Raw genomic sequence first — 15428 nt, 5'->3', positions numbered from 1 at the left:
TCCTCCACTCCCTGCACTAATGGTTGATGGGGGACACTGTTCACATGGATACACCTGTTGCTACCGCACCAAGAAACAAGCCACCTGAATTCTGACCTATCTGTTAGTGAGTTGCACACTGTACGGGTCACTACTGATTGCAGAATCTCGGTTTTGATTCACCCTCTGTGTGGATGTAAATTGACTCCTCTAAACCAGATTTACGCCCATCTTGCACTACAGGCACAGAGGACGTGATCCTTTATACCACAGGAAACCCACTGAAGTTACTCTTTTTATTTTTTACACTGGTGTGTAAAAAGTGAGAGGAAAGTGATCATCAGCTTATATAAGAATGGCCATACTGGGTTAGATAGTCCATTCAGTCACCTATTCACTTACCTTTTCTGGGTTGATGGAGAGAAGGGAGGACAAATGAAAGGAGCACACGGGCAGAATGCTGCTGGGTTAGTGATCTGATACGCATGGAGCAGGCTGGGCTGTGATTTTGGGAGTACCAGAGGTGAATGTATTGCATGTGCTATGTGATTCTCCATGGGCCACGGTGCTCCAGTCCAAAAATGCCTGCGAAATCCATAGCTAAGGAAAGAGTGTATCAGTCAGTAGCTGAATGGATAGAATGAGAATATTAGTAGACAGATGGCTAGTGTTATGTGTTGGATAGAGGGAAGAATGTAGTGAACAGAGTAGATGGATAGAAAGGATAAGGAGGTGTGGATAGAAGGATTGTTAGGAGAACAGATAAGTAGAGAATGCAGAGTAGTGGATAATGGGAGGGTGAATGGGGAAGAGAGAACAGGAGAAGAAGTTGGACAGATAAAATAAGTGAATAAACGGGGGGGAGGGAACAATGAATAGAAGGGAAAGCCATCTGGAGAGAGCTGGTGGGTGGAGGATGGAGTGGGAGGGTGAATGGCTGCCTATAGAGTATGGGATTGCGAGGATTTAGGGCTTGTCTACACTTACAGTGCTGCAACTCCACCGCTGTAATGGTTCAGTGAAGACACTGCCATCTATAGTAAATCCTCCCTGAGAGGTAGTAGCTAGGTTGATGGGAGAATTCTTCTATCAACCTAGTGCTGTCTGCATGGGGACTTAGGTTGGCTTAACTACGTTGCTCAGGGGTGTGGATTTTTCCACCCGTGAGAGATGTAGCTATGCCAATATAACTTTTCAGTGTAGACCAACCCTCAGAGATTGCCTACCCAAGAACTAAAACCGAAGAAATGAAACCAGTCCTAGTTCACCCTTTTCCTTAGTCTGGCGCTAGGCTGTGTGTGGGCACTCTGATTTCAGATGGAGATTGACCTATTTCAATTTAGCTTAAATTTGTAAAAATAATAATAAAATAAAAATAAAACTATAAGTTTAGAATATCCTATTATGAGGCAATTCTTAGAAATAAAGTAACATTTTTCAGGTAAACTTCCCCTCAACTATTGCCCAAAGTAGAGCTGGGCAAAAACTTTTTTAGCAAATAGTAAATTCACGGAAAAGTGCATTTTGGGGGGCACCAAACTATTTGAGTTCATGTCCAATTCCGCAAATAGTTTTAAACAAAAAAACCCTGAAAACAAAAATTTTGGAAATGTCAAAATGAACCATTTGGTTTGGAATTGACACTTTGTTTCCAAATATTGTTTCATATTGATGTTCAAAATTGCATTTGACCCATTTTCAGTTTTTCGTTTTGTTGAGAACCCCCCTCCAAAATCAGTTATGGTTCTAAGTGACTCAGATGTAGTCCAAACAAGCTAACAAGACAGGCTCGCAGCTCAGACAGAGGAGGAGTATGAGGGCCAGCTAGTCTTGGGAGACCTCTTCTCCACTGCACTAGTCACCTGGTGGTCTGGAGGCAGGCATGGTCCTCACCTTCCTCCTGCCTCTGTCTCCTCAGGTGTTCTCCATTGTTGTCTTCGGCTCCATTGTGAATGAAGGTTACCTGAACAGCCCCACTGAAGTGGAGGAGCATTGTATCTTCAACCGCAACCATAACGCCTGCAACTATGGCATCACTGTGGGCGTCCTCGCCTTCCTCAGCTGCCTTCTCTACCTGGCTCTGGACGTCTATTTCCCACAGATCAGCAGCGTCAAGGACCGCAAGAAGGCAGTGCTCTCGGACATCGGCGTCTCTGGTGAGCTTCCTGGCTGGTTGGCATAGAACCCCTTTCCTCAGGGAGCTGAGCTGAGGGAAGGAACCTGTCTTATTTCATAAGCCAGCTGGCCAGACATCCCTGGAACAGGAGCTCTTTGACTGGTCTCCTTCCTTGTCCCCCCTCACCTTGTCCTCTTTTCCTCTTTGTCCTCCAACCTTCTGCCCCCTTCTTACGCCCACTCCTCTTTTTTCCTCTTCTCCTCTCCCTGTCTCTTCTTTCCTTCTCCTTCCTCCTCTTGTCCCCTAGCCTCTCCTTCCGCTTAACTCATCATCTTTTCCCCCCACCCTCCTCTCATTCTCTTCCTCTTTGCCCTGTCTCTCTTTGACCTCTCTCTGGCCTCTGCTGCTGCCTTATGATTTGATGATGGGATAATGACACCACAGGCAGCTCAAGCATTCCTCACACAATGTGGGAGATGTGAGCATATGTACAAATTGCATTCCTGTGATTAAAAATGGCAAGCCTTAAAAATGACCTGCAAAGGAAAGAAACATCTGGTTTATGCCCCTTTATTTTAATTCTGTATGGTGCATAAAAACAGCCTGAAAGGATGCCTTTTTGCCCTTATTTTTTCCTTTAGAAATATCAAGTCTCATTTTCCCTGGTTTTTGCTGGAGGTCTCCTTGGAAGACCAGAAAACTGGGGTAGGATCTTTCTAGGGCCTTATTTGAAGGAGTAGAGGGTGACACATCTTGTAACTGAGGTTTTTCTTTCCAATGCCGGGCGTTTGAATCAAATGAGAACCCACCCCATCCCCCCAAAAAACCCCACAGAATTTTAAATAGTCTGACTATAAATTCCCTTTAAGTCACTTTTGTACTGTGCATGTTCTGAGGCATTGCAGGCCCCTGCCCAGCTCCTGGCACCCAGGGCTGTTCTAACTTACATTCTGCTTCCCATGGTCCCTAGTTTGTTGGAGCTGCAGAGCAGCACCTGTGTGCCTGGTACTTCAGCTGGAGGCTTCAGTGAGTGGTGGGTGTCACAGGGAAAGTTGTTTTCTTTCATACCATGTCTCATCATCTTCTGCACCAAGTTCCCTCATCTCTCTTTCAAAGTTTTCCTGTCCTCTACTCCCTCATTCATCTGTCCTTGTCTCCTCCGACGTCCCCACACACGCTCTCCTTCATGCTGACATTTCGCTCCTCACTATTCCCTTTGTCCGGCTCATTCCCTCTCAACTTCATCCCTTCTTTCACAGTCCCAAGACACCCAGAACAGCTTCCCAAGAATGTGCACTGAGACAGTTCCCTCTTGCCCTTAAAATAAAATACACAATCACTTGTTCTGCAAAGCCTTCCCAACATGACATCCACCCCCGTTCTGCAGACCTGATTCTGAACTCCCATCAGCTCACGTCAGGAGTATCTCCACTGACACCAATGGAGTTACCCCAATGGAAAACGGTTGCGCAAAGAGGATCAGGCCCAATGTCTGTTCACTCTCCTGTACCTCTTTTGGCCTTTAAGTGTGCAAGCCCTTCAGGGGTCTTTTTGCTTGTTTAGCAAACGTTGCGCGTTGTCTAGGCAGGGCACAGCGATAGTGCTATATAAATAACAGTGAGATGCAGAGAAGCGGAAGGGAGTGTGTTAGAGAAACTGAGTGCAGTACAGCAGAACAAACATCCTGCCTGTTTCTCCCAAGGTATCTGGTCGTACCTCAGAAAGGGGGTAAATGCATCAATTTCTGTTCCCTCCAGGAACTCCAGGCCAGCCCCTTTCCCACGCCCTGATGCTCCGATCTGGATCATCCACACTCCTTTCTCCCCTTAGAACTCTGATCCTGCTCATTTATCATCCCTCCCCAAGGGAGCTGTGATCCAGGGGTTTTCTTCCATCAAAATGCTGCTGCTGTCTTGCTCTCTTTACTCATTCTCCAGTCCCTCGAGCAGGAACACTGTTATTCTGTGTATTACCAGTGTGTATGGTCCATCTTTTGGAAGAGATGTAAAACGGAGGGCCTGTCTGTCATCATATAGCTGTATTATAGATCCCATGGCACTTTTTATAAGTGTAAAGGCATTAGCCCTGGTGTCCTGCCCAAATTCCAATCACTGTGTAATTTCAGTCTGGCTGCCTACAATTCCTTTGCAGCTTGTTCTGGAGAAACTGCTCTTCACTTGTCCTTCCAGGACCATATTGTGTAGCGTAACTGGTTCAGAAGGGCTGCAGGGCTTCATTTGGGAGGCCCTGCAGAACTCACTCACGTGAATCATGTGACCCTCCAAGCTCATGCTGATAAAACCTTGGTACCACACCATACCTTAAATGTATTCTCTGCAGCTGCACACCCCAGAGTGACTGCTCTGCCCTCAATTACAGCCATGCCGCTCCGCTGAGTTTAGTGGGACTGCGCAATCAGAATTTGGCCTACTCTGTAAAACACTTGGGGGTCTTGCAGGATAGAAATTGCTGGAGAAACTTAATGTATTTACTGTTTACCCCTACCCTACCCCTCTCTCTCTATCTTGTTTTAATGCTGTCCTTTCCCAGCCTTTTGGGCATTCCTCTGGTTTGTTGGCTTCTGCTTCCTGGCCAACCAGTGGCAAGTTTCAAAGCATGAGAACAACCCGCTGAATGAGGGGGCAGATGCAGCCCGAGCAGCCATCACCTTCTCTTTCTTCTCCATCTTCACTTGGGTGAGTAAAGCAGCCGGGACCCTGATTATGGCCCTTGGATCAGGGCTCCCCTGCATAGCGGTTCCCACCCCACTTAGGGTTAGCCCAGCCCTCTGTAGATGGAAGGTCCTCTGGCTAGAGCTGACTCCTTCTGCATTTCCAATGGAACAGAAGCGGAAGTGGCTTCTGGGAGAGGACCAGTAGAAGAAATGGAGGATGATCCAGTGGGTAGGGCATTAGCCTAGAACTCAGGAGAGCTGGGTTCAAGTCCCTGTTCTGCCACAGACTTTCTGTGTGACTTTGGGAAAGCCACTTAACCTCCCTGTGCCTCAGCTCCCCGTCTGTAAAGTGGAGATAATAGCCCTGCCCTACCTCACCGAGGTGTTGTGAGGATAAATAGAGCAGAGACTCTGAGGTGCTCAGATACTGTAGCAATGGGGACTGTATAAGTACCATACAAACAGTCTGCTTCTCTTTCCAGGATGTGTTGCTAGCATTACTGACATCAGGAGGGGCTTCAGCAGCTGTGTTGGGGGAGGGGATGGTTGTTAACATCCTGTAGCACAGCATATGGTCTTCCCCCTCTCTGTATCTGGTTTGCCCCCATGCTGGCATCCCTAGTTCATTTATTCATTTGGTAGGAAGAAAATGGTAGAATTTGTTTGGACCCTTCCCAGAGCTTCCTTTCCCTTCCCTTTTTATCCCCCAACCCGCACCAGGGAGTTTCTCTACTTGTCCAGATTTTGGGGCTCCATTTTAATGTAACCTATTGGGTTTTTTCCATACACAAACAGCCTCCTTGTACTTTCAGTCTTTTATTTCAAATAAAGAGATGGAACAAAACAAGAAAGAACATAAGTAAAGTCTGCACAAGAGAGCACAGTGTGTCTGTCTTTTGCAAGATACTGTGTCACCCTCCCGCACAAAATAGCAGCCAACACACTCCTAGGAATGAAAATGTGTGGTACGCAGATGATAAGATCATGCCAGTGGCATAGCTGCCATCCCACTCAACCAGAATCTGCTCTTCTCACTCGATGTTTCTCTGTAGTTCTAGTGCAGATGGGGCTGTCAGTGGAGGTGGAAATCAGGGGCTGGAAGAGCTGTGGAGGCAGCATCTTCACCCCCTGAGAGATGCGGCAAAGGAGAGCAACACCTGCCACATCCTCCCAAACTTTGTCTGGGTGTGTCCGCACTGGAGTGGGAGGTGTAGTTTCCAGCTCAGGCAGACATACCCATGCTAGTTTTGATCAAGCTAGGGTGTTAAAAATAGAAGTGTTGCCATGGCAGGATGGGCTAGCCACCTGAGTAAGTACCTAGGATCCAGGGCAGGATCATACTCCGAGAGCTAGTCCATCCCACTGCCAGCACCATGACTGCTACATGGCTATTTTTAGCACGCAAGCTCAATCAAAGCTAGCGCCTGTACATCCGCTGGAGCTGGAAATGATGCCTCCAGCTCCAGTGCAGACGTACCCAATGAGTGGCACTGCAGGGCTCTCCCCACGGACCAGGGTTCCTCAGCCACAGGAAGAGAGGGCCATGAGATGAAAGGCCTGAGGAGGAAGGTGTGGGTCCAGCTCCTCTCCCTGTTTGGCTGGAGGAAGGGGAGTCTAATGGTGTCTCTTGGGGTTTTTATTTCAGTCGCGTGACTTTGTTTGGTTGTCTCCCTCATTGACTCTTCTCCTTATCCCCTACCCCTCTCTCCTCACAGGGCCTCCTGACATTTCTGGCTTTCCGGAGACTCAGCCACATTAGCTTTCAGGAAGAATACAACACTCTCTTCCCTAGCTCCCCCGCACCACTGCCCTAGGGGCATTCCCCAGGGGGGCGCTTAGCGCCATTCCCCCAGGGCCTTGGCGGGGAAGGGGTGTGCATAGGGGAGGAGGTGGTCGGAGTGCAGATGATTCCAACTCCCAGGATCGGGGTGGGGGATAGGGGCTGAGAATACAGATGCACGTTGCCATGTCGGTGCAGCTGACGTGGTGGGGAGAGAGAAGCGATGTGCCTTGGAACTGGGATGGGACGTTAATTGTCCTTTGGGGAGTTGGAAGGAAGTGACCCACCTCTCCTCCTCCACTTTCCCACACCTGACTAACGCTGAATAACACCTGTATCCCTTTCTATTGGAATCTGCTCAGTCTTAATATTTTAGCCAGGCAGGGCTCCCCTCACCACAATCCCTACTTCCCATCTCCACTTCCTCTCACTCCTCTGCCCCTTTCACTCACTACGCTGGGATGGTCCCTGGGTGGCTGGACCATTCAAACATGTCTGGGACGCTGCGGGAATGCAGCCCTCTGGTCCCTGACCCTCAATAAGCCCCAGCGCCAATGACCTTGTCACACTATAGAGCATTCCAAAAGCAATGTCAGAGGCAGGGAGCAGGAACAAGGCTGGACCTATTCTAACCGCTCTCCCGGAGGGAAGGCATCTGCTTCCCCTCTCCTCTCCTCCCCTCCCTAGCAAGGCCTGTGATTTTTTTTCTTGGCAGCGTAGTGGGTCGCTCAGTGGATGACTGGCAGTGAAAGGGTTAATGGGAACAGCCACTGCCTCACTTCCATCTCCTCCCTCTGGCGGGTCAGTCTGGAGCTCCAGTGGGGTCTAAGGTGAAATGGGTCACAGATCCAGCCCAAAGGAGCGAGACCTCTGAGGTAGACGTGAAGCAGATCACCTGGCTGGGGAGGGGACGTTATACATGTATATCTGCAGGCCGTCTATGCCTGCACAATTTGAACCCCGTCGCTGGGCAGGATGGACCCAGCATACCCCAGCGACTGCTGTGGGCCTGGGCAAAGCAAGTGCAAGCAGCGGGTGGCACACTCGCGCACTATCTCTCTTTTCCTGGGCTCACGCTCTCCATGGGGCACACTAACTCTTCTTGCATTTGGGTGTGTTTAACCAATGATTTCCAGTCATGCCTTGTGCACTAATCCTTAACCACTACTAACTTGGCTTTTGTTTGTCTCTCCTCCTTGGCGTGTTTCCTTCCCTTTCTCCTGCCTTGTTCTCTCTCTGCTTCCCGTCTCCCCTTGTCCTCCCTTAAAGGTGGGCCAGGCGTTTCTGGCATACCAGCGCTACCGGATTGGTGCCGACTCGGCCCTCTTCTCCCAGGACTACACGGACCCAAGCCAGGACTCCGGCCTGCCTTACGCCCCCTACACGAACGAGGACGATGCCACAGACACGGTGGGGACGTACCAGCAGCCGCCTCCGGTAGACGCTTTTGACGCTGAGACACAGGGGTACCAAACGCAGAACTACTGAGCTACACTGGTGCCCCTTCCCGTGCCCCTCCCCTCCGCCCCCTTCCCTCTGCCAGCGGGAGGCCGCGGCACAAAACAGACAGGTGTGTCCCAGCGCAACAGGTGGCCCTTGGCCATGCTCCAGCCTTCTGGGCCATTTGTTTTTATTTATTGGTGGTTTTTTTTAAGAAAAAAAAATCCCTAACTGCTCCTCCCTCCTTCTGAATTGTCCACCAGACCCAAACTGTGTATTCCCAAGTCTGTCCCTGTCTCGGCAAAAGCTCCCCTGGCAACCTGGGAGTGAGCAGCAGCTTTGGGCAAGAATCCAGCTCAGTCTTTTGGTGGGCAGGGGAGGGTGACAAGGACACCAGCGCAGGAAGCAAAGGCCTAAGAGGTGGAGATAACAGGGGGACCGCTCAAGCGGCTCTGGCGGGCAGGGAGAGAAGGTGGCACCTACAGTGTTGGAGCGGATGCGTGTGTGTCTGTGTGTGTGTAAGGAAGAGTTGGAGATGGGGGAGGAGTGTGTGAGGGAGGGAGAGGTCAGAGCAAGCATGCAGGCGTGCAAGGGTAGGGGGTGGGTGGATGTGCAAGCAACGGGGCAGATCACAACCCTTTTGTCCCATGGGGTATTGCCCCCTCAGTAGTACAAGACTGTATGGGAAGTAGTTGGTGGTTTATCTTCAGGGGTGTAGGGAGGAGTGGTATTGAGGGTGGGGGGTTGAAAGAGAAAATGGTGTGGGGGTGGAGTTTTGCAAGCACCTTCGAAAACTACAAAGACATTGGTAGATTTTAAACCAAGAGAATAATCTGGACTGGACTGGATGGGCTATGCGATGAGAATCCCTCTTTCCCCAGGCGATTGGATTGGAGGCATTTCCCCATCCCCATGTAAGCACCCTTCTGAGGTTAACACTGCGTTCCTCTAGGGAGAACCAGAACCAAGCTGCACCCTCAGGGTGGGGAAGATGTCTTGAGAGAAACTCCTGAGAACTCCCTTTGGTCCCCTGCTCCTTCCGCTTAGGGATCACAACTGGCTTAGCACGGGATGAGGAGGAAGGCACTGGGCTGATTTGGGGAAAAGCCAGCTTCACACCAGCTGAAGGGGAACTTTGCCAGCCAACTCTGGGAGCGCTGTGGCCTTTGCCCAGTATAAAGGTGCAGGACGAAAGGGACAAACAGGTGAATTTCATTTCTATAGTCCTGTTGAATCCACATCCCTGGTGGAGTTAGAGAGATTCCACCCTCTCTGTGCTCCTAGACTGATCATCCTGGGCATCTGTGCCACGCTCTCTGGAGCCCAGAGAAACAGGGCAGGACTCCCAATGGAGCTTCTCGCCCTGCTGGAAAGAAATACTGCTGCTTTTCTGCCAGCTGGTGTCTAGACATTCTTAGAGTGGGTGTAACCAATGAGAAGAGCCCCAGCAGCTGGGCTCTGGTGTTTGCCCCAAAGTTATCCTGACTGAGACTGGATCAGGGAACCTAAGAGGGATCTTTAAACAGCAGCTCTGCTAAGTGAGCTGAATGGGGAGCATCTCCCCCTGCCCTTGCAAAATCTGGAGGGGCCGTGCTGCACTCTCTTCCCACTGAAATATGGTCTTTGTTTATCTTACAGCTCTTCAGAGATGTCAGTGCTCCATCCTCAGCCCCTAGCTCCTGGCAGCCTAAGAGCTTGTCTACACCGGGACATCGACTAGACCAGTTATTCCAGTATAGCTCCCTGTGTGGACACTCTGTTCTGGAATAAAATATGTTTTTTTTTATCCCAGAATCCTTACTCGGCTTTGGAAGTACACCAATTATTCTGGACTACAAGTGACTTTTATTCCAGAATAGAGTGTCCGCAGGGGGAGCTATTCCACAATAACTATTTTGGGCAATTTCCCCAGGTAGACAAGCCCTAAGAAAATGAGGCCAGGAACCAAAGCTTAGGTATCTCATATGGGTGTGCAGAATATTAACTCTTAGGCTACCACACTTGAGCTGGGCAGAGCTCACAGCCTCTAGGATGGAGGGATCAGGAGCAGAACCAGGGCAGTATGATAGTACAGAACAATAACCATGGGGCCACTCTCCAGAGCACCTTGAGGAATTGAGAGATCAAGGATGGAACACAGGTTTGCTAGGTGGCAGTGCAGCAGGGCCGCCTGGGGGGGGGGGGCAAGTGGAGCAATTTGCCCCTGGTCCCGGAGGGGCCCCCACGAGAATATAGTATTCTATAATATTGCAACTTTTTTTTATGGAAGGGGCCCCTGAAATTGCTTTACCCTCAGGCCCCTTGAATCCTCTGGGCGGCCCTGCAGTGCAGAGCACTTACTGTTAGGACTCCTAGTTCCTGCCAGGCTTGGGAATTGAACTTGGGTTGCCAGGAGAGCAGGGCAAAACATCTAGGTCAGTGGTTTTCAACCTGTTGTCCGCAGACCCCTGGGGGTCCACAGACTATGTCTAAGATTTCCAAAGAAGTCTGCACCTCCATTCGAAATTTTTTTAGGGGGTCAGCAAATGAAAAAAGGTTGAAAACCACTGATCTAGGTTACTAGCTTCCTCCCCGGCCACACACCCCTCCCCAAATGCGGGGGAAGGAGAAATAGGGAGATGCAGCCCCAAAATGGGGGGAGGAACTGTCTAGTGAGGAATCCCCTCCTTTGTACACAATTATACACATGTTTTTATCTGCAGTGTCTATCTTTAAAGGGCTGTTTCTCAGAGCTCCCACCTTCGGGCACTGAACAGAGGAGGAGCTGTTATGGGAGGGAGCTGAGACTCCAGCTGTTGCGTGATCTATGTGCCTGTGTGTGTATATTGTCTACAGGCCTCCTCATTGGCGCCTCTCCCAGTGATTCGCTGTACGTGGCACATGGCTAGCAGCTAGTGGAGGTGAGGGGAAGGAAATGATAGGCCCTGTCACAGTTGAAGCACAAAGAGGAGCTGGGCAAGTCTCTCACTCCATCGTCCCGAGCAAAAGCAATACTGTAAATAGGAAGTTTGGTGGGGAAGGGTTCCCATCCCCCAAGCTTCTCTTCTGTTGGGGTAGCCTAATATTTAGGTTTGGGGAGAGGGGGGACTTTATCGAGAGGGGTTCTTTGTAATCCGTGTCAGAGAGAGCTTTCTCCAAGTTGTCTCTCCCCCCCGGAGTGAGAGAGAGAATGACGGGGTGGAGGAGGGTTGTGTGGGGAGGTAGAGGAGTTATAAGCAACTGGTGTCTCAGGGTAAAACCCCAACATGTCTTTTGGAATGAATCTCTGAGACCCAGCAGCCATCCCCCACTTCACCAGAGAGTGTTCGGCCCGTGGGGAGGGGATGTTTTTATTTTGGTTTGTATCATGGGACTATTTTAATGTCCCCTCTCCCATCACAGCCGGGAGGGTCCCTAAAGTCATCTAGAGCTGGTCAGTAAAGAGACCTTTCCCCCTTACACCCTGCTACCCTCAAAACACCGAGGGACCCCCTAGCTGCTCTGAGGTGGAACTCGGCCAGGCTCATTACCTCCCCTGTCAGGGCAGGCACCTCCCAGGCAGCTGAAGAACCAGTCTGCTCCTGTCTCAGGTTATTCCCCACCTCTCTGTCCCTCTGCTCCTGTGCTCTGTCCCTCGGCAGATGTCTGCATGGCAAGCAGGAGCTTGCAGTGGTTCCTAGAGGGTTCGCCCACTCTGGTGGCTCAGTTCCTGGCTTTGCTTTTGCCTGGTGGGAGCAGCGAACTCTTTTTCAATGTAACATCTTCAGCCCTGATGAACGAGGGACTGGGGGAGACAGAGAGAAGAGGACAAGGGTCTCTGAGTAGTAGAACAATTAGGGGGCATTTCCCTCTGTGGTGTTGGTGGCTTTTTAACAGGGTTGCAGGCTCCCTACTGGAAGTGAGGGAATGATTCTGGCCCCCCACCCACGTGCACACAGAGCATGTGGGGACCCTGAGTTAGAGGCCGTTTCACAACAGGAGGTGTCAGAGGGGGTTATTGCTCCAGTGTCCTGACAAGTCCCAGGCACAAGGTTTCTCCCTCCCATGCACACATGCTATTCACCAACTAATTTCACTCCCCCCTCCGCCCCCCCGCATTTGTTCCTGATGGCTCCCTAGGAATAAGTCTCTGCACCTGACACTGCCAGCACCCTGTACCCTTATAAGCATGTGCGAGACCCTGAGAATGCAGGACAGATGGGTGGGTCCTTTTAGGAATCTTAACTCCAGCCTCGGGAGAGACTAGGAGACGATGAGGCCCAGAGGTTAGCTCAGTCACCCCATGCAGCACATACGAACCATTTCTCCAGACGTTCTCACTGCCTCTGTGGAATTGATAGCTCCAGTTGGGTTTCCCTGCCCCTCCCCTGCAGCGTTACTGCCTGTGTATAGTATATATATATATTATATATAAATAAAAAGATGTATAATATAAAGCAATACATATATATGATGACTAAAGAATGGCTGCTGCACACAGGTTCCTCGGGTGTCTGTCCAATGCTGAGTGTCCCCCCCACTGCCTCCCCCACCTAGTATGTTTTTCCAAAACCAACTCCAATAAACCCTGCCATCTTGGCACCTGTGTTTACTACGTCCTGTATATTTGTGGTTAACAAAGTGAAGGTGGTAACTACTGGTGTCTCTTATCAATAAAGTTGTTATGTTCAAAATAACAAACCATAATGAAGGTGTCTTGGGTTTTCTTCCCTTTCATATCCTGGGGATTTGGGGGTTATTTTACCCTACAGTTTATCGCTGTGATGTATTTCTAGATTATTTATCCATTGCTCTAGCTTCTAGCAGGGGACACATTTTAAAAATCTCATTAAATATTTAAAAAATCACCAGGCACGGCTACAGTAGACTTCAGCAATAGATACCCTTCCACAAACACCTATCTCATTTCCAATAGCCACAATGTGATAAGCATAATACTCAAATTACCATCCCCTGCCTAGCCTTAGATGACACTTTCCTCACATCTGTCTATCTTGCACTAATGAGCCCATCCTCATGGTATCTGAGTCCTATGGATCCTACCCATCCCCCTCTCCAACTTGCGGTCAATCAACACAGGGGTCCTGGTGGTGAAAGACTCCATTTCCCAATCCCCTGAGACATCCTCTTTCCCCCTGCAACACCCTCCTTCTAGTTAGGGCAATATCGAGTAGCCAGGAAACACAGAGCCATCTTCTGATCCATTTTTGTTTGGGGCTTTAGCCTGGGTTCGATTGCACCCGCAGAACTTCTGAAACCAAGGGTGCCAAACCAGAGTGGCACTGTGACCCGCGAGCCAGGTTGCAATGCCACTCATTCATATTTGACCCAGACGCCCCTTTGTCATGACAGAGGGGTGACTGGGCCAAACCTGAATGGTGCTGTGACCCCCATGCACCAGATGGCAACAACCAGACTGGGGAGTTGGGCCTAGCCCCAGGGACAGGAGCCATCACTGTGGAGTGAGTGTGGGGTGGGCTTGCTCTCCAGTCCCCCTCTACACCAGGCCAGGATTAGGGTTGTGGTGCTGGGCCAGGATTAGGGTGCTGCTGTGGGTCAAATGTGCCCCCCTTGATTACAACTCAAAATCATGTCCAAAAAGAGTTTAGTACAGTGCACCCAGTGAAGTGGGAGGCTACATTTGGGGCAAGGCTTCGTTCTACTCTCCTAGCTTTTGAGATGTTAATAGGTTGCAAAAATGTCCTTTGGAGCCCATTAAAAACTCATTGTCAACCAATAACCCGTGAGCCACTGCAGCATTGCTGACCAAGCAATCAAAAATAATTAGCTCCCGACCCCCCTCCAACCCATGAGCTTGTCTTAAAAATCATGAGATTTCAGATAATTAGACATTTTGGCATCTTTTCATTTCCTTCTGTTTTTTGAACCTTTAGGGGCCATGTTTTTAAGCTTTGCTCTGCGGCCATGAAGGCTAGAAACTGCCTTGTATTTTAAAATGAAAGCTGAAATTTTCATGAGATCACAAGGACTCCAGGAGCTGGGGCTTTAGGCTATTGTGAGACTGTGAAATAAATATAAATAAATATCACGAGCCTCTCAATAAAATCACAGTAGCTGGCAACACTGAAACCTACCCACTCAAAAAATCCAGATTGGTTGAACATTCGTGGGATCATCACCTTTGTTGTTTGGTCTCTTGGGCACACACAGACATGGAGTGGAGGCAGGTCTGTCTCCCCACTCCCCCCCGCCACCTTTCTCCTGGGGGAAGCTATTCCATTTTGCCTTTTCAAACCCCTGGGGTGTGTTTGGGAAAGGGAGCTGTCATCTTTTCTCTCTCCAGTTCTTGCTCACACTTCTGTCTCTTCCCTCTCCTTCTCCCTTTCTCTCCTTTTCCAGCCTGCATGGAAAGGGGGATGCCTGTAGGCCCAGCTGCTGCCTGCTGACTCCTGTATAGTGCCAGTGCACTACACAGCAGCATCTTCATTACTCACTTCATAGACCTGACACGTGGTGCTGCAGCCACTATTACAGTAGCTGGTCAGTGCCAGGAGGGGCGGCAAAGGTGTGGCAGCTGGGCCTGCAGGAAGAAGGCTGAAGATGTGGGGAAAGGGAGAGGCGAGGGGAGAGTCTCCATTATACCTTTTGGTCCTGCCCCTTCAATGGGCAGGTTCTGAATGGCTCTGCAGCATTAAGACCAGGAGTAGCATGACATGAGTGCAGCAGGCCCAGCTATGCTGGACCAGCATTTCTTTTCCACCACCCAACCTGCAGCCTTCCCAGAAAACTGTAGCTTTCTCCTCCAACCTCAGCCTCCATGATCTACAAGCAAAGAAGAACACACACACACAAAAAGATGTTGCTTGTGACTACAGATTGGCAAGGCTGGAACTATTAGATGATTGTTTGCAGTGTTGCTCTAGCCATGTCGGTCCCAGGATATTACAGAGCCAAGGTGGGGGAAGTAATATTTTGTATTGGTCCAACTTCTATGGGTGACAGAGACAAGCTTTCGAGTTAACACAGGACCTGAAGAAGAGCTCTGTGTAAAATCACAAGCGTGTCTCTTTCACGAACAGAAGCTGGTCCGATAATAGATATTACCTCGCCCACCTTTCCTCTCTATTATATATTTGAATCCAGCCTCATGACTCATCACACATACAACATAAGCGTTGTGAATGTTTATCTCGCCATCACTGCACTCCTCAGGACTGTGTCTATCTGTAGAAACCATCTCCAGCCCATTGGCCCAATAGAGTCACTGCACTTCCCTTATTATGGAGAAAACACCTGTAGAACTAGGGAGGCAATAATGCCAGTCTTCACCTGAAACAACTGCATGCAGATCTGGTTCCTACCAGGGATAGCAAAACAATGGAGAAAATACAAATAAGAGCGCCATAACTGATACAAGGACTGCAGTATGACACATGGGGAGAGAGGGATTGTTTTAATGCCATTATTACCTTGACTCACTGGATCATTTTATTTATTGA

General features: G+C 49.6%; 1 protein-coding gene across 2 annotated transcripts in view; it reads left to right on the top strand.

The window, feature by feature from the left end:
* SYNGR1 (synaptogyrin 1) overlaps positions 1-8741 on the top strand; it is a 27349-nt gene extending 18608 nt beyond the window's left edge. The window contains exons 2-4 of one of the 2 annotated variants that reach the window (XM_026657583.2): positions 1898-2135; positions 4646-4791; positions 7819-8741. In XM_026657583.2, the coding sequence (XP_026513368.1) occupies positions 1898-2135; positions 4646-4791; positions 7819-8037 (603 nt within the window). In that variant the 3' untranslated portion in view covers positions 8038-8741. The other variant, XM_026657584.2, reaches the window with a different exon arrangement.
* The last annotated feature ends 6687 nt before the right edge of the window (positions 8742-15428 follow it).

The sequence above is a fragment of the Terrapene carolina genome, unplaced genomic scaffold (genome assembly GCF_002925995.2).
Source record: "Terrapene carolina triunguis isolate 2854851 unplaced genomic scaffold, T_m_triunguis-2.0 Scaffold247, whole genome shotgun sequence".
NCBI lineage: Eukaryota > Metazoa > Chordata > Testudines > Emydidae > Terrapene > Terrapene triunguis.
Note: the sequence above shows the minus strand (reverse complement) of the source record. Positions and strands in the feature narration are given on the sequence as shown.